The sequence below is a fragment of the Thunnus maccoyii genome, chromosome 2 (assembly GCF_910596095.1).
Source record: "Thunnus maccoyii chromosome 2, fThuMac1.1, whole genome shotgun sequence".
In the NCBI taxonomy this organism is placed as follows: domain Eukaryota; kingdom Metazoa; phylum Chordata; class Actinopteri; order Scombriformes; family Scombridae; genus Thunnus; species Thunnus maccoyii.
The window spans coordinates 30,774,007-30,798,104 of record NC_056534.1 but is presented as its reverse complement, the minus strand read 5'-3'; the positions used below and the strand labels follow the sequence as shown (position 1 = coordinate 30,798,104).

Sequence of the window (24,098 nt, the reverse complement as noted above, 5' to 3'; positions counted from 1 at the left end):
TGACGGTTTGGAAACCGGTAAAGCGCTCACAAAACCCGTAGTGGATTCCCAACGCGGATACGGATTTACCTGATTAAACAAAGAATATATCGCTTCAAAACACAAAAACAAGACTTAAATCAACAAAAACACACCAAGATACCCCAACAGGTAAAACTTCACACATCTTTGTCAACAATATCGTTATCAAGGTTGTATTATTAACGTTTGAAATGTTATGGCGCTCCACGTTTTTACATGATCCAGACCGGCGTGTGTATGATGAAGAGAGCTGACGCTAACTTGTTACTGCCCCCTACAGACTGGACTGGTTAAACAAAGGATTCAGCAGGCGTCAAATAATACTGAGAATACAATGAGTAATAACGTCTTTGCCCTTCATTGTTGCCCTGAATACAGACCTACAGGCACCCCCCGATTTCATAATCATTTACGTCAATCATAGGTAATTTCACGTGTAAAATTACATGAATTCCTCTCAGAATTGTGTTGTTTTTAGATATTTGGTGTTTGGCTCTTGACTTCTATTACTGGCACAGTATCCACCACTTCAAAGCTACATATACATATCATAAACTTTTTTCATATGAAATTAAATCCAGCACTTTCAGTTTGAAAACATAAACTTGTAGTAAAGGTTTTAGACAAAAACTATCATATACCAGAGAGTGTTGAACAAGAGTCAAAGTGTGTGTTACCGCAATAGACGCTTTACACTTATCAAAGAAGGAAAAACACTTCATTTAAATCCGGAGCAGCAATTAACAATTAGACACAGGTGTTATTTGTTACACCTGTAGACAAGTCAAAATATTCACTGTTAAAAAAAAGTCTCACCTTTGAATTGAGACACACATTTATAAAGATTAATTGGCGTATGGTGCATGTCATAAATAGATATAGGAAATTTTAAATATGTGAAGTTTGTTTCAACAGCCGCAGACTTGAAGTTTGTATTGTGGTTGGAAAAAAAGCCCATCAGAGATAACTGGATCCTCCATTTTCATGCATTGGCTGGAACATAAGTTTGTTCCAGCCAAAGTTTTTCTGAATTAGTCAACAGGATACAAAAAACATTTGCAGTTCATGTACGTGTGTTGTTCCTCCTTCTTTTTCTCTCACTATATTATTATAATTATTATTATAGTAATACAGTGTATTTGTAATGCAGAGATTTCTTTAATCAAAATTAAAATCACAAAAAAGAACATTGCTATGATAATGACAATAATCAAGATAAATAACCAAAGTGGCTGTCTTTATTACCCAGAAAAAACATTAACATGCTGAATTAATTTTAAATGCTTTGCGTACCTTCTTAAAATACTTTGATTTGAGCTCAGAACCCTGTTGATAGTAATAATATAATATAAACTATATTAAGAAATTATATTCCTATATTTCTAAATTACACAATACACAGATACAAAAAAGCTGATCCATTTTAAAACATGTTTATTGGTCATATACAAAATAAAGTAAGCTGTTTATCAACAAACATACAGTATATACATCAATAAATTAAAAGATGCATCAGACTGATGATGAAACAGTTAATTTCATGATTACCAATACCTTGTCATCATCACTTACATATCTACAAATTGAAAAAAAAAAAAAAAGAAAGTACAATAATTTAGTTGAAGATAAATACTTACAAAGACTGTCACATTTTAAGTATTTTCCCATAGAAAGTACTGTTGTATAATAATTTATTACACCCCATACAGAAATATTACAAAACACAGAATTTGCTATTACAAGGGCTTTTCTGAATAGGCTACGCCATATTCACACAAACTCACTACTTTTCTATAGCTTTAAACTGACCATTATATACTTTTAGATACACAAAAATATCCCAGCTCCCATGAGCAACCTGGCCGAAAGCTCACCAGTAGACACATGTGGTGTGATGAAGAAAGAATAAAAGGTTAACAGGAGTAAAATAAGGGAGGGAAACAGAAGAAAAAGTTTAAAAAAAACAAAAAACAAACAAATAATGTGATGTGATTCCTGGACTCAGGGTAGGATTTCATGTTGGAGGTTGTGCAAGTGACGAGTGCAGGGGCAGCAGAGGAGGTAACTTGGGAGGCAAGACAAACATTATTATTGATGAACACCAAACAAACGATCAAAGGAATCCTTGGTTCATTTACTCTCATCGATCGGCATTGGAGGTGGGTGAAAGGGCCTTTAGAGTCTGGTGGCGTGATTCACTAGGCAGAAAAACATCTGAATGACTATGTAGCGATTGGCCGGGCAGCGAGATAAGAAGTTAATGATTTGCATCTTCTAGAATAATCGGATGTTTTGAAGGGCTCGGCAGCCTGCTGAGTTAACTTGCTGACACTTTGTAGAAAAAGATAAGTGGTGTGAGAAAGCGTTTTTATCGAATGTGTCTCCACCATTCCCTTCCTGCTCTGTAAAATATTTATGAATGCGGTTTGGGAGAGGTTGCTTGGGGTTTGTGATGAAATGTCTTTTCATAAGGAGGATGTGACCCCTCTACAGACAGCGGAAAATAAGGTCAGCGTGTCTCAAAAGCTCATAAACTCTGTTACGAAAAGTCACCAGGCCACCCTGTCTCATAATCACTAAAGGTTACTGTTGGTCAGCTGATTGTGTCGGCTGAGTGAAACGTCTGCAATGTTTCACCTCATTTGTAAGTAAATAAGAGACCAAAACACTGGGGAAATACTACAACCACAAGAAATTCAAAGTCTGGAAGACAAAAATAATGATATTCTTGAGTTCGACTGGAGGCCTTGCGGGACAGCTACAGTATATTTTGCATCTTCTTGGAAATGCATAAAAAATATTTGATGACTTCATGTCTTCACAGTTAATTGAATACATTAAGTAACGCTGGGAAGAAGCAATGTAAGCCACAACACTTAAAGCCAATTTTAAAAACAGAGACAAACTGACATAGCATTTGATAACCAATTATAGATTGCTAAACACTCTGTATATAAGCTCTTTCACCTTGTCACATCACACTGTACCTGCAATTATAAAAGAGACAATTTGACACGACGACTACGATAGCATCACTGCTCCTGTGCAGCAGGAGTTCTAATTTCGCCCTACACAGTTTGCATAATTAGAGATTTCTATTTAACAGCAGCCACAGTCTTGACACATTTATGTTTACGCAGTATGCATCCTTTTTTAAAACAAGGAGAGCATTAAAAAAAAAATACAAACTAGGTGAAAACATATTGTTTAACAGTGGCACATACAGTTCATAATATGTCGACAAGTACGGGGAAGATTTGTAGTTTGCTTCAGCTTGACACAACCTATTCTTAGCACGAGTTGACTTCCCTCTTGTTTTACACCAACATGACCACACACACACCACACAGGACTCACCAGTCAAAAACAGAATAACATCATTCAACAAGCAAATGTAAAATCAGTAAGGAAGCAACAGAGTGAGAGAGAGAGAGAGAGAAACAAAACGTCAACAAAAATCCAATATCTTATCAAATAATATCAATTCATTACATCATTACAAAACAGACAATCATAAATATACTGGGTGTGACACCTTTAGCTGCTGTGTCTGAATATCATTCATGTGATTTTTTTTAATGTAATTTTCATTTGACATTCCTGACATTTGTAGCTCTCTGGTTTCATAGTTGACTGGACATCCAAATGGTTATCAGTGTAAAGAATATGGAGAAGTAACATGCTTACACATATTATTGTTTGAATTTTGTTTTATATTATTGTAGGGTACAGATGAGGACACACCTTACTAATGTTAATAACTGCACAGCAGTAGGTTAGCTAACCCCCTTAATCTTCACAGTGGAAAATAGTGGTTCAGGTAAAACATGTTGTTGCATGTATGTAATGTTTTCATCACTGTAAATTGCATCTATTTCAATAAATGACTCAATTTAAAATCATGTTTTCCTTAGTTTAAAAAAAAAACAGTTTGAGGCAAGTGTACTTCATAATGGTAAACCTCACTCTTTGACAGACAAACCATTAAATAACAGAATAGATTTTTCACTTTGTAAAACACCAAATACAATAAACAAATGCCGTTTCACTTCCTGACTCTTACAGTTCAAAAAAACAAATAAAACAGGAACAACATTAAATATAGATAACTATATAAAACATACACAGCAGAAACAAAATATCTTTATCACACACATTACAAAAATAACTTATTAAAAAAAGGGGTGATGCAGCCAGAGTGGCCCATTGTTGAGTTTCACATCTCTGTTACTTTGCCAGATGACCTGAATACACAATATCCTGAAGCTTGTGAGGTTAACCATAACACTTCCTCATCTCACTGGCCAATTCATCTGCAGTAAACGAGCCTTGAACACTGCAAAGACCAGAATAAAGCCACAAAGGCCTATTCAGAAAAAATGGGAAATGGGTCTGGCAAAAAAAAAGAAAAATCATAAGTGCAGATAAACACACGAGCTAAAACACGTCTGCAGTGTTGGAGCTGAACGATGGGTCCTGGAGGACATAGATTTTACGATTAGAGAAGGAGTGCAGTTACCCACGGTGTCATCACCCGCTTCGGCCTGATATCAAACAAGGATCAAAGTCATACCCATGAAATAGTGAACGTTATAGTTACCTCGTCACATACCTACACAGCACACCACACGCTAGTTCACGGTTACACACACGTGCCTAGTCACTAGAGAAAAAACAAAGCTATTCAGTAGTTAAGCCACTTTTGGTACAATTGCAAAATAGAGAGATACTGTATATCAAACAGATTTTGTTAGATGTTTTTTTTTTTTTTTTTCTTTTTGTACAGGTCGTTACAAACAATGCAAAGATAATCGTCTTTATAAAACTCCAGACTCTACCATACATTGACAAAGATTCTTTGAGTATAGAACACCACATTAGACTATTTTTATGGTAAAGCTCGTGTGAAATGACATCCCATTTGTGTGACTGAAAATTGAGAGAAAAGGCTCAAAACCTGACATTAAAAATGTCTCTGACTGAGCTGTCAGTCCTCACATCTACACTTGCAAGGGTGAACTTTGTGGTTAAAAGCGAGAGGAATGCAACGTAAACCACTTTGATTTGAAGCAAAACAAAAGTTGCAGTAGATATAATGACCTAGATTTCTGAGCCAGTAGCCAAATTAATAAATATCCAGTATGAACCAAGTAATTCACAAAAAACAGATACTTTCCTCCTTTTCAAAAAGCATGAAAAAATTTAGATAAATATGAGCTTCAGTTCTGCAGATCATTGTGTTTGCAAGTAGATGAACTGCCAGGTCACATGAATGGGTGTTATTATTATTATTATTATTGTTATTATTATTATTATCATTGTTATTAATAATCCTGATAGCTACTACACAGCTCGTACAACAACGCACAGCGAGAGTTAAATGCTGTCGCAACCTGATTCCTGATTGGTCAGTGTATCCCATTAAGCACAGGTACAAGCAACCACCTGCACTGAATCTCCACCGTCCCTCCACAATTCCTCACGTCCTCTTGACGCATATCGTTAGGAGACGAAGGCACTTTGTCCTTCCAAATTTCTTAAATATATAATATGTTGAGAGGAACTCAAACAGACAGAAGACGACTTTATCTTAATTCAGCTGTGGTGTTCAAACGACAATTTCCCTGAAAAATTCTCACGCACCGAGCTGAGGTCAGTGACGTAGGATTCGGTCTAATTTCTCTCTATGATAAGTTGTTGGGGTTTTTTTGTTTTGTCATGTTTTTTTTGGTAAATATCAATTGGCTTCCCCCCCACCCCCCTCTTTCTGTTAGATCCAGGAAATACTGTGTATAATAATGGAAGCCAGTTGGAATTGAAAAATGGAAGGACAGAGAAAGAATAGGTAAGAGAAAGCGAGAGTCGGACATAGAAAGAGAAGAGACCGTAGAAAAAAATACAGCTAACTAAATATAGCAATACCAAAACGAACACGCGCCACAGAATTTCACAGAATTCCTGATATATAACATTTCACACACAGAGAATACACTTTGGACCTCATGTGAATGACAACACAGTACAAAACAGTAGAAATACAGTTACCACCATTGTGTAATATATATTTTCTATAGTACTTTTCTGAAAAAAGTTCTTGGCTAGGCAGAGCATGATGGGACTTCTCTGCAGCCACTGAAATCAGCAGGTCACATGAAATCTTGTGTATTCTTTTAGAAGTGTACGGCAACCAGGGACCCCGCACTGTTTGTGTCAATCTAAGTGACAATACTATTCTTTCCAATTCCGATACATATGTTTATACATATGTAATACATGTGTTGGCTTAATGTTCTACATCTTGTTTCAGCCAAACAACCACTTCAAATGTAATGTGCAAACATGTGACATGATTAATATGCACTTACTGATATCTAGATCCACCAGCAGTTAAACTTGACACTGAACATTTGATTGATTTGAATGATAACTGAACAAAAAGGCATGATTTTTTTTCCAAAGATTTTTGGGCAATTCCATATTTTGATTTCTTTTTCTCCCTGGCCTGAAATAAAAATGACTTTTCCAGACTTTCAGTGACCGTAGGAACCCTGTGTATCTGTCCTGTGCTAAATGATCATGCGCTGACCAAAGGCTTGCATCTTTATAGTCTCAAGAATCTCCCTCTGCTTCCATCCTCTCCTTCACCTGCACTGATCTGAGACAGGTGACGGGAACGTGCTAAGGGCGACAGGAGCATAACTGCCCAGCTGTTTGAAGTCAGTGCAGGTGGAGGAGAGGCGGCCAGCAGACAAGAAGAATTACTCTGCTGCAGCTGAACTCCATCCCGACACACCCCCATCTATCTTTTCCCTCCCTCAAGACCGCGCATCTGTTTTTGACTTCACTATTGTTATCACGCTTGTTGCTGTTGCAACCTTCCCTGGTATGAGCGGGCCAATGACTGATGACGCTACCCCTCCGCCTCCTCCTCCCCCTCCAGCCCGGACCCCGACCCCAACAGTGGGGCTACGGGCCACAGTCCTGGCAAAGGTCTGTAACGCCTCGTACTTAGACCTCAGAGCGTCCAGCTCAACGCGCATGGAAGCATTCTCGTTGGCCAGTTTGTCCACCTCCTGCTGCAGCTGGGCCTTCTGCTTCTCCAGCTCCTCCTTCTGGGTGACTCGCTTCACCCGGCAGCTGGCGGCGTAGCCTCGGTTCTTCAGGGTGCGCCGCCGCTGTTTCAGTTGCAGGATCTCCTCTTTGGTGAGCCCTCGGAGGTGCTGGTTCAGCTCCCGCACTGACATGGTCACCAGCTCGTCGTCTGTCAGGCTGGTGCCATTCTCCCCCGGCTCTCGCTTCACCTGTAGAAAGTGAGAGCAAGAGGGAGAGTGAAACAAGAGCCTGAAAGTATACCAAGAAGATCGCATGAGCAATGTACCAAAAATAAAGAATTCAGTGTTTTAAGTGCACTTACCTTCAAGGCTTTGTTTCCTTTGTTAGTCGTCGTCATGCCACAAGAGCCTTGCTCTTCTGAACAGACCTACAGACACACACAAGAACAAAATATAATAAAAGACAGCTGAAGGTCTGTGTAAGGCCAGCAGTTAGAGCTTTAAAAAAGACCATCAATCACACTGCCTTGTGATCAATATAAACATATTAATAGTATCAATATGTATGAATACCCACCAGGACACGTGGCAACATACCAAATCCAAATCTACTGCTAGAGCACTGTTGTGTGAACATGTTGCAGTATTATGCATCTGTATCAAAGTGTATGAGTGAAAGTGACACACAAACATTTCTTAGAATTTCCCTAACTTCCTGTTTCCTGGTGGTTACCGCAACAGTGCCCACAACCTTTGTGTTGTTGAGCTCTTATTGGTTGGCTTTAGGCCAATAGGAATGAAATGAGCGTGAAAGAAGAGGAAGTGGTAGAATTTGTGGGAAGGACTCCAGGGGAAAAACCAACTGTTAGAGCTCTGACACACGCACACACACACACACACACACACACCTTACCAGAGTCTGTAGCGCAGAGACTGGAGAGAAGTATAAATAGCAGAAGTAGAAAGACAGATATAGACTTACACCTAACAGGTATAAAAATGAATGTGAAAAATTCTGAGAAACCAAATAAAAATGATGTATACGCATTTGTGCCAAGGTGGAAACAAGAGACAAAAGGATGGAGACACACAAGTCAACAAAGAGGGAGCAGGGAAGTGCACAAGATGAGATCAGTCCTTAGAGTACACAGCTCCACAGATGAGCATCTCCACAAGCTCTCAATGAGATGCTTTGTGTGGTGCATTGGTCTGGCTCTCATCTCTCAGACCTGTGTATGTGTGTGTGTGTATGTGTGTGTGTTTGCGCAATAAAGGGCAGCTATTGTTACTGCTGCTGGGCGATCATCATGAGACCAGTCATGATGACTCAGCAGATTCCTGATCTCAGTCTCTCACCCCTCCCTCCCCTCTCTCTCTCTCTCTCTCTCTCCTCTCCTGCTGTGCAAAATTTCTGCTCTCCTCTGTCACTATTTATCCCCCCTCCCTCTCTGTTTTTACACCGCTGACAACTCTCTAACTCCTTCCTAAAATGTGAGTGTTTGCCCAAAATACATCTGCAGGCTGAGGAAAGCCTAAAGGACAGGCACCACTGGGGGGTTGGGGCGGGGAAGTAAGGGGGTCAACAGGGAACCTGCTTGCATGTGATTAGTTGTCCAACGGACAGTGAAGTGCGGTTGTCCTCAAAGCATAAAACCTGCTTTTCAGCCAAACCACCACATCTGATACTGCTGAATCAGAAGTTTAGTTAAACCAATCTGCTGATTAAAGGCAGCCTGTTCTCTCACTGTGTACATTTTTACTCTGCTATGTATTTCACATCAGGGCCAGGTTAAAAAAAATGGAAGACGCAGAGCTGCAATTAAGTTTCATTTCTTTAGTCAATCACAAGTTGGGTAATTTAAAAGGCTCCTTGTTTGAGGGAAGTGATGACATCTAAGTGACACCAGGCAGCGTTTCATTCTTATTCTCTTCTGTCAGAGGCACGGCACTGAGCATGCTAGTGAGCCTCTTTCACAATGCACCTCTGTCTGTCTATGTGTGTGAGTGTGTTTGTGTGTGCGCTGCCACAGATCCTACAGTTATAAATAGCTGTAGATCAAAGAAATAAAAAATGCACGCAACAAGCACATACAAGCACACACACACGTCAAATGCACAGCAACTAAATTATTTGTGAAAAAATGCTATGTGAATGAGGAAAAGAGTGAAAATCCTCACACGCGAGGTTCCGAGCATTTGACTCGAACACTTCAAGCGCTCCTTAATGGTTTAGGATCAGCCAATTATAAGCGGTCTTTCATTTAAATGTGTAGATATGGAGTTTCTTCTCAATAACCAAACGTCTCCCATCCTTGTGTTTTGCTGGGATGCTGCGTACCCTCCCACAGCTGGAGGTGCATCTTCGCACAATAGATGGATCAAAGGCATGAAGACTGAGGGTGGCTGTTGGGGATGGGGGTGGGTGAAGAGTGGGGGGAAGAGTGAAAACAGAGGGGCAAAAAGGAGGCTGTTTTCCTGCCAGGCACTGGTTTATTTCCCCTGTGCCCAAACCCCAACCCCCCTCACCCCCATCTACATACAAACAAAAAGCACGCCGACAAGCACATACATCCCCCTGCTGCCATGCCAGTGGGGTACAATAAAACCCACACGTAAAACGATCGACTGCAAGTGCACAAATGTGCAAATGTGGTTATATTTAAAGTGTGAGACAATATACTCTCTGTGAGGAAATTGGTGAACATACTGTGCATGCACGGTTCAGAGGTTTGTGGTTTCCTCATTTCAACAGCTTCTTGTTTGGGATTTGTAAACTGTCTTTGATAAAAAAGCAACTAGCAAATGGGATTATTAGAGAAGCAAAAAGGGGATTCATCTATATTCATACTGACACAACTCCATGCTAATCATCTTTGGTATCTGCAAACATATTTGTCTCAGACATCACGTCGCTTACTTTTAATGACATGTTCTTCAGAATAATAAAAATCTTTCACTATATGTGGTTTTTAAATGTGTTATGATCACCAGAAATGTCAGATTTAGCTATGAATAAAATACACAGTAACTGATTGACATGTTTATGTAATTGTTTCAACTCATCAAATGACATTTTCAACTCTGATCAGTTCAGAAAGAGATTGTGTTGGTGCAGGAACTACAACTAGACAACAACTAGCTACAACATTTGGTTCATTGTTGATCATCAGCAGATTGATTTCCGGAATAATAGATTAAATGTTGGTCTATAAAATGTCAGAAAATAGTGATGTTTTTATATCTTAAAACCTAAAGATATTCAGTTTATCATAGATGACAGAAAAAACAACAAATATTCACACTTGAGGAGCTAGAAGCAGTGAATGTTTGGCATTTTTACTGCAAATTAATTTTCTGTCTATTGACTAATGACTAATTGTTTCCGCTCTTATCGTGGCACATCTACTTTATTATTATTATTAGTAGTCTCTAGAGTCGTGGTAGTAGAGGTGGAAATTATGAATCACTTTTCAAACAGTTTCAAATTGTTTTGTTCAGTTCAACTCAGTCACCAACTCCATAGTTTGCATCACTATTGCATCACCTGTTCAAAGGTAGTTCAGTGTGTACATCAGTAATCGCGTCACTGTCACCTCGACGTTCGTCACCGATTCCGTCTTCATTTCAGTGGTATGTTCAGTCTAGTTAAAACTGTTGAGTTCAGTGCAAAACTTGGCCTACAAAGCACCGTTTAAAAGGTTAATAAAGCAGCAGACAACTACTTCCAAAAGAGTTATCACATCACGATTGTTTCTAGGTCTTTTAATAAGCTTTTAAAATGAGGAAAAAAACTTACTGTGAATCACAGCTGAGCTGACAAGAAGCACTCTCAGTCACCAGTTAGTGGAGCTTCACTGCTAAACGCTACTACTGATCTGGTCAGTGACAACGATGATTCGGTACAGTCAGTTCTGTTTGAAGATTAAATATTATACATGTGTTTGTAGGTGTACTGAGCATCTCTAAGTGGTAGTAGTGGGGAGGATATTTAGTTACTATTTCATCAAGGTTAGACAACAAAAAAACCTGACCTACACCACAGCATACACCTGCAATAAACAAGTTTGTGTGTGTGTTCTCTGGGAGCACAGGCCATGTGTAAGTCACCCAGGTTAAGGATCATCTGCTGTGCAAAGGCATCGCCATTCATCTTGAGCTACGACACACACACACACACACACACACAAAGTGCCAGAGGTGTCCTTCCCATAATGCTTGCGGGGTGGTCGCTGCGGTGTGGTCAATGCCACAGCCACTGTTGCTACAACAGACAGCATTTTTGCTGTGGCAGGCTGGATTTTTTATGGAGCAACTGAAAGAACGCTGACGACTCAAGAGCAGAGCTGCTTACAGTTACAGCGGAGCGACAACACACACACAAACAGCACACACACACAAACAGCGGACAGGACATGGGGACAGGGATGGGAGAAGAGGTGCAAAGTGGTGGAGATGAGTAAAATACAAACAGCAGAGAGGAAAAAGATAAGAAAGCGAGGAGAAAAGAGGGCGAGGAGGGTGGTAGGATAGCAAGGTGAAGACAGACTAGGTAAGAAAGGAGGAGAAGGCGGGGGGGGTTTGCTGGTGGTGGTGGTGAAGGAGGACTGAAAGAATGCTGACGTCTCCAGAGCTGATTAGCGTTACAGCGGAGACATCACACCCACAGCCGAGAAAAATGCTGAGTATGGAGGGAGGACGGGGTGGGTGGGGAGGTGGTGGGGGGTGGGGGGGGGTGCAAATGACAAGGGAGAAAGAAGAGAAGAAAAAGAGAGAGGCAAGTGAGTAGGGAGGAGGAAGAGGAGGAGGAGAGAGAAGGGGATGGAGGAACGCCGATGAGGAGGAACGGGACGGGGGGGGGGGGGCAGAGAAGGAGGAAGAAGAGGGGGTGGGAAAGCGTTTGGGTGAAAACGCATCCTCAACACATTTGTAAGAGCTTAGCTGCTGGGTACGGAGGCGGGTGGAGGGGGAAGAGAGAGAGAGAGAGAGAGAGAGAGAGAGAGAGGACCAGGGAGGGAGGAATGGATGGAGGAGGATTGGGGTCAAAAAAAAAAAAAAAACCCTGAACTCAGCAACGACACGACTAAAACCTCCAATTAGAAAAGTTCTGAAGCAGATCCAATGCAATAAAACTACTGCTGACCGTCTCTCTCTCTCTCTCTCTCTCTCTCTCTCTCTCCCCACCTTCTCTCCTCTCTCTCTCTCTCTCTCTCTCTCTCTCACACACACACACACACACACACACGAAAAGCTTCACATCCTGTCTTGTTGACAAATCAAGTCCTGGAGAAGGAATGAAAACGAGGCAGAAGGTGAACATGGTGATCACGGGGCTTTTAAGATAGATTAAAGAGCGCAAGAAACAGAACAAGACATAAAGCACTACTCCTTTCTCTTCAAGTAGTGCAGACGAACAGGAAACTGTGCGCATGAGTTTGTGTGTAAGTGTGTGTGTGTGTGTGTGTGTGGCTGGCTGGCTGCAGACTGAGTTCTAATTAATCTTGTTTGAGAGAACCTTTTGCTCCGTCCACTGCCGCCACACAGAGAGGAATTTCTTAGAAAGACACTACCTACTTAAAGGCTGGTGGCATGCTCTCTCACACACACATACACACACACACACACACACACAGAGGAAAATAAATAGCCAGATTAGACGCTTGCTTCAAAAACGACCCGGGGGCTGGTGTACGTGGGTGTACGCAGAGCATAAACAAGCTGGCGTATAGAGAATGATCAAGAATAGATCGTAAGAGTCACAAGTCATTTGTGATGCTGTGGCAAGTCTGTCTTTACTGAATAATCCGACCGTAACAACTGTCTCCACTGCACCTTCTCTCTCAGCCAACTCTGTGAGCGAATAACGGAGAACAAAAAGAGGCAGACACACAGCAGGACACCTCAAGAGTGCCACAAACCTGGGCTCCTGGCTGCAGTCCACCTCGCCTGTGTTTAAAAAAAAGAAAAAAAAAAAAAAAGAAAAAGAGGGAGCAGTGCTCATTGATCTAGTGTGGGCTAAGGGTGTTGAGGGAGTTGGTAAATAATTAACGGTGAGCGCTGTGTGGAGGCTAATTGAGAATTAGGAATCAGATCAGCGATAATGGCAACCTGTGTATAGAGAGGCCCATAGCAGAGATGCAGGACCGTGGAGAAAGGGTAGTAGAAGGGAGTAGAGAGCGAGGGGGAGAAAAGACACCAGTTTGAGCTCCGTGTGTGTGTGTGTGTGTGTGTGTGTGTGTGTAGAGAGAGAGCAGGAAGCTATTAACTGGGAGCTATGCAGAGCGTGAAATAAGCACGATAACAAAGACAAAGAGGGAGAAAACACAGGGACAGTGAAGGAAAAGCCCCTCGTATACGTATCATAATATATGGAGAGAGAAGAGCGATCACTTTCACACTTTTCTGAGAGTTCAGAAAGGTGTCTGTGTGTGTGTGTATGTGTGTGAGTGTGTGTGTGCGCACACTGGTTAAGCGTGTGCGAGAGTGTTTGTGCAAGTGTGTTATTAAAGGCGAGAAAAAGTCCTGGCGTCAACACGTTTTTCCCATTCCAGGTAGTAAGTCGGAGTGTGATGACAAATTTCCCAACACAAGCAAAAAAATAACTGCACTGTCAGGCAATCGAGCCCTGGCTCCTTTTTCTTCATAAGTGCCTTTTTTTTTTTTTTTTGAAGAGGAGAGAAACATACTGTAGGTTAAGTTGGTGCTCTCTTTGTGTGTATGAATAACAATCGGAGGGTTGCGAGGGAGACAGCGGTAAGTTAGACGATAGGTTAAGTTTGTTTCCTCCGGACGCTGCACATCCCTAGTCAGCAAGACTGACTAGTTTCAGAGCAAGAGCACAGTGAGCGTAGTGAGACTCGGTGTGGACACATTCGTCATTATCATTAATATTAGTGAGAAAATATCTGAAACTTCTCTGGCGAACGTTTAACTACGGGAACGCACACGAGGAGCTGTGGCCTTTTGCACTGGGACATTCCTGGTGACCATTTTAAGGTTTCCCATTTGCTGCTGCTCATTCAAGATGGTATGACAGGCACTACGGCTCACACACACGCACACAAACAAACAAAGGATGCAGTATGTGCGTGTACATGTGCGAGTTGCATTGTATTCATCTTGCTTTTTCCCCACTTAATACAGTTAGTTTGGTTCATTACTTTTTAATTTCTGTGTCATACCAAATATGTTTCACCTTCAGATTAAAAGACACAATTCATGGTAACTTATATGCAAAACTCAAAGAAAAACATCAATATTTCACACACTTCAATATAACTTTAAATTACATGTTTATATGCAAAATTTCACATAAATTATACACTGAATAGCAAGCAAGAAAACTACAAGCTGAAAGTTTTCCTAATTAGTAACACTAACTGGATGTTTTATATGTGTCAGTCTTCAGCATCCATGAACGGCTGCAAATAATGATTTTTTAAAAAATAATATTGAAAAACCCCAAACAGTCCAAAATCCGAAGATACACAGAAGAAAGCAGAAAATTCTCACAATTGAGAAGCTAAAACATTTTCTTCTTGAAAAATGTATTTAACAATTATCAAAACAGTTGCTTTTAGTTTGATGTCGATCATTTCAGCTCCATGTTAAAAATATCAATCTCTGTTTTTTTCTTACCAAGAAATGTATCACATGGTTCGAAGTGAAAAGGTGAAACAAAATGAAACTCATTTTTTTTAGATTATTGAGATGACACATTGAACAAATTCACTTTTTGGGTGACAAAAAAAACTCTAGTGTCAATACAAGACAAAAAGAAGAAAGAAAATAAGAGTTTGATACACAACAAACATTATTAGGTTTAAAGTTAAACTTCATCCCATCAGTTAAATCTGATCAATTTGAAGGTGATTTGATGAGGGATTGTAAAGATTCAACTCTTTTGTACCAGAACAGCTCTGATCTGTAGTTTCACTATTACACAACTAGGCTTCACTGTGAACAAAGAAATTAAAACTAAGTGGAGAAAAGTCGTTGAATTGAAATAATTTATTTCCACAGGTGAAAGCGAAGAGCTGGTGCTACATGTGACGCACACGCTTATTTTTGTTCCCTTTCTTTGCTCCTTGGCATCGATCCACTATGTGTGTGTGTGTGTGTTTTTTTTTTCAAATTTTATTTAAAAAGGTTCAGAAATTCATACCACAATTCTGGGATCGTCACACTGCAGTTAAAAAATGCGGCAAGTCGGCGCATGGAGATGATGCAACTGGTAGACAACCACTGGTACGGATGCTCCTGTTACCGGAGCCTCGCATCTCGCAACAGCCACGGTCTCCTTTAACTGGAGCCTCCTCGAAAAGCTCCAAAATAAACCCAGAGGTCCTCGGAGGGAAAACATGAGAACTTTATTCAAAGAGCGCTGATCACAGAGTGATAATTGATACAGAGAAGCGGCTTTGTAATACTGGTGTCTGAACACACCACAATCACTTCAGCACAGAGGGCTGGATCAGTGATATGAGCCTCTTAAACTCAACTTAAACTTGTTTTCCATTTCCTAATCCTTTTGACTTTTCATGCATGTTGCAATGGGATTTATCTTGATTTCGTACAGTTTTTCGGTTCTCAGGGAGGTTATGTAAATAAGGAGTCAAGACACTTGTAGAGGGAGGATACATTTAACACACACACAAACACACACACACACACACACACACACACACAAAAAAGGACAAGCAGCACATTCACACAGAAGCAGAAAAACAGTGGAGCATAGCGATGATTATGCACCAGATCTGCTTACACCATATTTCATCATTACTGTGGAGAAAAAACACTCAACTATTGATCTGCCCCACTGCTTCTATCTGCTTCTCTCTCTCTCTCTCTCTCTCTCTCCAATTCCGTCTTTAATTCCTGCATTTACTTCTTTCTTTTTTACTTCTCTCTCACTCGTAGAAATTTGCAAGCATAACAAGACTTTTCTGAAATGGATCCCAGTAGTAAACAAGATCATAAACACGCAGACTACTTAAAATTTATCTTCCAAGCACCAAACTCTCTAACGCAACCCCCATGCACAACACACACACACAGAGGAGGAGGAGGTGGACACAATATTGTGAATACCTGTGCAATCTAATGCAATCCAGTACGATAGCCCTGCAATAAATGCTGCCTTTGTGCAGCTTCTGCTTTAATGCAATCCCAGAGGAAGGATGGATATATAAACCTTACCAACAGCAACGTTTTATAATGTAATGCTGTACAATATCAAAACATTATTAACCATCACATCATTATAGACTTTAATCCAAACTCATTTACATTTAAGGCTGAGTATTGAATTTACTGACTTTTTGCCACAGACCATAATGTGTCCACAGCACCGAGTATCAAAACCTGTCAGGAACCAGAAGTTGGCATTCAATGCTTTCTCAGTTTCTTGTTGCTTATTCTTTCATTTGATATTTCCTAGGTTACATCACAATTTGGCTGATTTTAATTGATTTTTATTTAGGTGAAGTTCTTGTACGGCTGCTGATTGCTGAGACGAAACTAAACACTGCTGCGTTTTTTGTTTGGCTTGTGTTGTTAAATGAGAACAAGGGAAGGTTTATACAGTAGAAATACACTTTTATGGTCCTTATACTAATCAAATAAAATCTTGTCTTTGTAGTGTATAGGTACCAAAACTCAGGTAGCTTATTGGCAAAAAAAATGACGACACTCAGTCCTATACTGGCAGGAAGTTGAACATTAATAGCTCCACAGAAGTGAGATTTATAGGAGGGCTATTGTATTTTATTGCATGTTTGTAGGTGTCCAACCCTTGTAAACGTCCACTAAAACACAAACCAGACAATACTAATGGCTAACATGAGGAGAGTTGCAACTAAATATTATTCATCACTGATTAATCTTACTAACTTTTAATCGATTGGCCATTAAAATGTTAAAAAAAACAAACCTAAGTTGACATATTCAAACCTACAAGTCCTCAAAATTAAACAACCACATAGGTCATTTGTAGCGTGCGCTCCAGAACGACCCACTGGAGCGTAATATGCCGCTTACCAAAACTGTTAAAAATCACTGTTAAAAAATAATAATGTTTCATGATGTGACAACGGTGTGGTTAAGGTCTGCTTAGGTTTTTTAGGCACAAAAACCACTTGGTTAAGGTTAGAGAAAGATCATGGTTTGGGTTAAAATGATCACATGAAACGTGGTTATTCATCGTTGTCATGGCAACAGTAAACACCACAACAATCATTGCTACACTTTTTTAAAAATGTCCTGACTCGGGGTTGGAAACGGGAAGTGAACAGCGGCCTCCTGCAGCTAAGTTTACTTTTTTTAACTAACTATCTAGTCATGCACCCAACACTCCAACCCGCCCCCTCCTAATAAGGAAGTCACCTTATATGTCATCATGAACATGTCATATGAACCGCCTCACTTCCCCGGGTCATAACTACTATGGCTGCTAGATAGCATCTGTCACTCAAACGTAACTATAGGCCCTGAATTTACAACCTATACTGTTGTTTATCTTGGGTCGACAGGCTCATTCAAACAGCTTGTTTATCCGACCAACAGTCCAAAACCCAAAAAGTATTCAGTTTACTATCATAGAAGAGTAAAAATAACAGCAAAAATACACATTTGAGAAGCTGATACCAGTCAGTTCTTGGCGTTTTTGCTTTAAAACTATTTATCGAGTATTTGATAGACTAATTGATTAATCAACTAGTTATTTTATATCTACGCATTAGTGCATCCCTTCCTTCCAGCTGAGTAAACACTTGTCTTAGCTCAAAAGCTCTTGTCCCATCCATCCTCCCTCACAAAACCAGAGGAGGTTTTACACAGTGTTTCATCAACTTGACCTCTCTACATACAGGGAATCTAACAAGTTTATATGAAAGCGCGCGCACACACACACACACACACACACACACACACACACACACACACACACACACACACACACACACACACACACACACACACACACACACACACACTCCTGTGATGTGGTAAAACAAGACTGATGTTACACTCATTACTCAGGGCTTCCTCCTGAAGAGAGAAGCTCCAGGTCAGACATCATGAAGGGATGAAAAGGAATCAACTGCCTAACAAAGAGTGTTGTAACAGCCAACTGATAGTAAAATTACTTCCCATACGTCGTCTTTCTACACTTTGCAAGTACAGCTAGAAACTCTCACAGTTTTTAAAAATTGGTGCTTACAGTGCTCCCTCTCTCTCTCCCTCTCTCTCTCTCTCACACACACACTCACACAGCTCTACATCAACTAGATCCTAGCATCTTATAGGTGTTTTATATCTCCTACTCTCTTGGTTCGCTCTCTCTCACACGCACATACACACACACACACACGCACACACATGCACACGACAAGGCAAAGAAACTAGCTGTGGTAAAGTGAAAACGCCATCTGTCAAGCGAGAGCGCATTTGCTTCGCCTCAGCATTTTCGGGGGAATGCCTTGAAGACAAAAAGGTCCTTGTTCTCAATCTCTCCGCAAATCCCATCTCTCATTCTTCCTTCATCCCCCTTGCTCCGCGCGCCTTGCCGCTCCGCCACCATCAGCAAAGTTGCACACATAAGCATTGGTCAGCGTTCAATTACCGTGAACACCAGGGAAGGATGGGGAAAGTACTTGACAGAGAAATGCACTTCAAGCACTGATTAAATACTGATACCAAGTATAAAAAGCTTAGCCCCTAGGTTGTGTGTGTATGTGTGCTTACACGCGTTGAGAGAAGGAAATGGGAAACTGTGTATGTGTGTGTTAGAGAGAGAGAGAAAGGAGGGGGGGTGGGGGGTGGTAGGGGGTGCTCTCCTCTCCAATACTGATACAACTGTTTCATCATTATGACCCTCTATTACAGTACTCGCCAACTTGCTTACTACATACTTTTGATACACTCCGCAGAGTGCTGACTCTAACTAAAGCGGCTGATATGGAGTCATTAGGGGGTGAAGTTTCTGTTTTTCTTGAGCCCACAGAGCTTCCCTATTACTCTTCCGTGTTTAAGAGTTGCAGTGCTCATGGGTTGCTACCTGGCAGCAGATAATGGCCCATCTACATGAGATCAATCAGAGGCTATTCGGTTGCAACACATTATAGGTCATTGCTTTCTTTTTTTAGCAGCAGTCTGGGTTAATGAGCAGTCAGTGTTTAACATCAGTGTGTGCTTTACTCCAACTTACATTCGATATTTATATATATATATATATATAGACGGGTGACATATTTAAGGGAAAAACCAACATTAAGAGTCTTAGTAAGGTGTTGTGCCGCCACCACGTGCCGCCAGAACAGCTTCAGTGTACCTTGGCATTGATTCTAAAAGTCTCTGAACTCTACTGGAGGGATGAACACCTTTTTTCCATAATTTCCATTCCCTCATTTGGTATTTTGATGATGGTGGTGGAGAGCGCTGTCTAACACGTCAGTCCAAAATCTCCCTTAGGTGTTCAATTGGGTCGAGATCTGGTGACTGAAGGTCATAGCATATGATTCACATTATTTTCATACTCATCAAACCATTCAGTGACCCCTCGTGCCCTCTGGATGGGGGCATTGTCATCCTGGAAGAGACCTCTCCCATCAGGATATAAATGTTTCATCATAGGATAAAGGTGATCACTCAGAACAACTTTGTATTGATTTGCAGTGACCCTTCCCTCTAAGCTTGGACCCAAATCTTTGACCCAAACCATGCCAGCAAAATGCCCCCCCACAGCATAACAGAGCCACCGGATCCCCTCACTGTAGGGGTCAAGCATTCAGGCTTGACTTGTCTGACCATATCACTTTTTGCAACATCTCTGTAGACCAGTGCCTGTGGTTTTTGCACCACTGAACTCTCAATGTGCATTCATCTTTGTAATGAGGGGTTTATGCACTGCCACCCTGCTGTAATATCTCTCTCTATGTCATCATCGAAAGACTGTTTTTGCTGACACAGTCTGATCACATCCTGCACTGACATTCTCAGTCACCTGAGGAAGAGTTGCTCTTCCATTTTTACTTACATATCACACTAATGCACGAACATCATGCTGCACTGTTGACCACAATTTCCAATCCTATTTACTGATGTCTTTCCCATAGATCTAAATGCAGATGTCACTTAAGTTATTGTTACTAATGAAACACTAGCCAGGTGAGCCGTATTTGTGACTGAAGCTGCTGCCCACCCGTGCCCCAACAATGAACCCTCTTCCAAAGTCACTTAAATCGTTTCCTTTTGCACACCTTGATACAAAATCAGAATAAACTAGGCCTGCTCAGCATTTTTATATATGTCACAGAGCATGATTGGATGTTAATTGCTTAATTGCACCATGCAGTGCACCTGTGTGGAAGCATCTGCATTCATTATGTTGCTCCACTCATTTATTCAGATTTTCCCTTCAGTTTGTCACCCGTCTATATATATGTAATGATATTTATACACAATGATACATTTTTATTTTTAGACTTCTCACTAAAGGTGAGTGAGGTCACTACAATATATCAACGGCAGCAAGAATCATTGGTTGACTGTTCGAGACTGTGAAATTGTTTTATTCGATCAGTCAAAAGTGAAAGCTGAATAATTTACACCATATGTGTCATGCCTGTGTGCACATTCTTTCCATTTGCCATAAATCCGCTTGAACTGAGGATGTATAAGAGCCTGTAAACCTGACTGAGAAAAAAAAAAAACACATGTAGCACTAATAACATTTCAAACACCCACATGAGTCTCTAATTATCCCATAAACACGTCAACATCCACTACGGGACCGGGCCTATTTATTACAAAGCCAAGCCCCCGGTACAAACCGAGCTCTTCCTTCCCTCGCTTCAGACCTTTGTCCGCCCGCCTGCCGCCGGTGCCATGTTGCCATGGCTCCCTCATGCCTCCGCTCTGCTCGCGCAAACGTTGAGAAATAACAACGTTGTGATGAATCAGCATCTCTGCCGCGAGCCCGGCCGGTGCACAGCGAGGCAGAACCGGGAGATAGACCGGCTCACTCCGTTCAAACCGGCAGTACAAGTCACTTAAACGTAAAAAAACAACAAAATACCATCTAATGTAAGTAACGTTAGAGACATAAGGTGAAGGCCTGTCTGAAGAACAGCGTCTGACACAAAGCAAATGTCACAAACAGCCGCTGCCCTCTCGCTCACCAGCTAACCACTGGACGTTTGACAGTTACACAAACACCGCAATGACAGTTTATTGTTTGTTGTTGTCGCTAGGCTTTTTTTTTTTTTGTTTCCTTTTTCACAAGTCACACTGCCAACTAAGCAAACAGCGAGAGAACGTGAGGATATGTCAAGAGTCTGTAAAAATAGTCCACAAGAACAAACTAGTGAACGAACAGCTGACTGGCCATCTTACCTGTGAAGCAGCGACAGACGAGTCAATCTGCCAACTGACAGCGGCTCGCTGAGTCCGCCGCTGCCGCTTCAGCACCTCCGAGCGCGGACAGTCGGAGGAGCTAACGTTGAGGTTATGTGTTGTTTGTTATCGAGGGTTTCCCCGCTGCTCTAAGCTGTTAGTTTACATTAAAAGGTTTCGCCCCCGGCTCTTCTTACTTTCAGCCTTTTCTAAAAATCTAGTCATTTCTAATAGCCAGGAACAAGGGAATCCCCATGCAGTCATACCAGCGGTACAGACAGCCGACCCGCACGCTCCTCTAATTCCGACACATGCCTTCTTTTTTTAAGCTTGACAACCGCACACCCCCTTTGTCTATGTTATTATGAAATCACCAGTTGGTCGGCCGGCGTGGCCGTTCAAGCGACCGACCGGGTCTCGGAGCTGGATGACGACCGGATCGTGATGATTCAGCACTAGCTGACTACAGCCCTTTAAACGAGTTCGGCTGGACGGGACAGCGCAGCGGTAGCGGCAACGGCAGCGCACAACGGGACAAGCGGCAACAGAAGCTCGACCACGCTCGGCGGCGGCGATAGCGGCATGGCAGCGGCGGTGGCCGTGCACACTCAGCAAAAACAACACATCTATATTCAGCACTTTTTGAGGAATTTCAGTTTTTTTTAGATTTCGACAGCTGACTCACCAGAAGTCAAACAGACGCCTTTTCGCCCACCGCACCGTCGACGGTTGAGGTTCGCCGATGGTTGGTCGACCCGGTGCGGAGAGAGACAGTTGGAGAAATGTTTTTTTTCCGCTCACGCCTTCTCGCAGGTCTCTACATATATCCACTCCTTCCTCGCTTGTTTTAGTCTGTGGTCGGAGGCGCCAGACGTCAAATGATGTTTGGATCACATGGTTTCATTCATGAAGGATCTACGCAGCCCGCATTTAAAGAGACATGAGACACCAGCCTACTACTTTGTGATGGACTGTATGCTACAGCCAGGGTGGAAAGTGTGACAAGACAGCCCCACCTCTTTGCTAATGTCTAAACTTAGAGCTAACATTTGAAGAACTGATTGGCTCAAACAATAGTACACTGATGGAAGGAATAAAACACTACTACTACTGATGCTTGAAGAACGACGCTGTTATTGTTGTTGAACAGCATCAGAACTGGGAAATTCATAAATTTAGTAAATTAAATATGACATCAGCAGAGGTGGAGGTTTGCATTTTGTTCCCTATTTGAGTTTTTTGTGATCTCATCAAAAAAAAGACAGTTTTAAAATGGGGCTACATGTTATTTAAAAAGTGGAAAAACTGAAAAAGCTACATTAAAAAAAAACTGTGCATAAATAGAGATAATCTACTGTAACACATAATTGACACACTCAACACAAACATTTATCCACATACAGTAATAAATTCCACACAGAGATATAGGCTACACTTTTCTGCACAGGTCCTGCTGATGATTTTCACTACATAAATCTGATATGTTGTGCTTCCTCTAAAAGACGGATGTGATACGGCAGAATCAAAAAAATAATGAGTTCCTGACTCAGGCTCCAGCAAACTAACTGTCACTTCTCACATTCACAAAAAACTGTACAGAAGAAATTTACCATTTTATAAAGAATTTTCATGCGGAAATATGTTTTGTATGTGTCAACAGATAAAGGCCTACGTGAGTATATGACACTGTGGGGATCAAAATTAAATTTTCACAGGTTTAATATGCAATATTAAGTTAGTTTTTTGTTAATTTTACAGGCAGTTTTTAAATGACTGGTTGGCTGCCTGAAAACATTAAAATCTCACTTTTCCCACTCTGTTCTAGTGCAGTACTAAAGACTGAAGAGGACAAATAGTACCATAAACCTCTATAAACTCATCATATATCATTTACAGTACAATTCAGAAACATAACGAAACTGTAAGGACCAATGTAAAGCAGTTCATCAATATTCCATTTCCATTTTCTGAGAAACTAATGACTTTCTGTACAAGACAAGAAAGCACTCAACCAATATCAGCAGCCTATTTCCAGATAATGCCACTCACTTTATAAAAAATAGTTACTGTTACATATTCAAAGACTTACATTTCCACTTGGCGTCCACAGGCCTCTAAGAAAAAGAAAGTGAATCTCTGCCAAGCTGCTGAAAGTGAAGACATGTTTTGAAATATCATTTGAATTAGTCGTGCTATTTTTTTTTTTTTTTTAAACAAAAAATGACTATTATGTAGACAAAACATAATCATACAGCAGGTTGAGCCGATGTAGGATTACATTTCAAATTGTGTCTCCAGGATTTTAATAGCTTTTTTGTCCCCAAATGCATCTCAAAAAGCAGTTTTGGCAGTTTTTCCATCCAAAAGGAGCTCAGGACATTTTATCATCACTGACTGATAAAACTGAGATGCAGAGGTAGTAGTGGAAAATCTCAAGTACAGTACTGAAGTAAGATTTTGAGGTACTTTTGTGTATGTGAGTATTTTGAGCTATGTTTTCCCATTTTATGCTACGTTACATTTTGGAAAAATATTTTTTACTCAATTTATTCAACAGCTATATTTACTGCAAAGCTAATTTGCAGTTTTTAAAAAAAGGAATTTAAGGATTTTACATACAAAAAGTAAAATCTA

At 40.9% G+C, this 24,098-nt stretch overlaps 1 protein-coding gene across 4 annotated transcripts; it reads right to left on the bottom strand.

Annotated features, from left to right (window-relative positions):
• Window positions 1–1,438: 1,438 nt before the first annotated feature.
• Window positions 1,439–23,613, bottom strand: LOC121907458 (transcription factor MafG-like). 4 transcript variants are annotated; one of them, XM_042427062.1, is made up of 3 exons: window positions 23,554–23,613; window positions 7,436–7,501; window positions 1,439–7,322 (listed from the first exon to the last, which is right to left on the bottom strand). In XM_042427062.1, exons 2-3 carry the CDS (start codon window positions 7,469–7,471, stop codon window positions 6,837–6,839), a joined length of 522 nt encoding a protein of 173 aa, XP_042282996.1. In that variant the 5' UTR covers window positions 7,472–7,501; window positions 23,554–23,613; the 3' UTR covers window positions 1,439–6,836. The 4 variants fall into 4 exon arrangements, with proteins under 4 accessions (XP_042282996.1, XP_042282980.1, XP_042282989.1 ...); XM_042427046.1 differs by lacking the exon at window positions 23,554–23,613 and adding an exon at window positions 22,150–23,491; XM_042427055.1 differs by lacking the exon at window positions 23,554–23,613 and adding an exon at window positions 21,465–22,135.
• Between the last annotated feature and the right edge of the window lie 485 nt (window positions 23,614–24,098).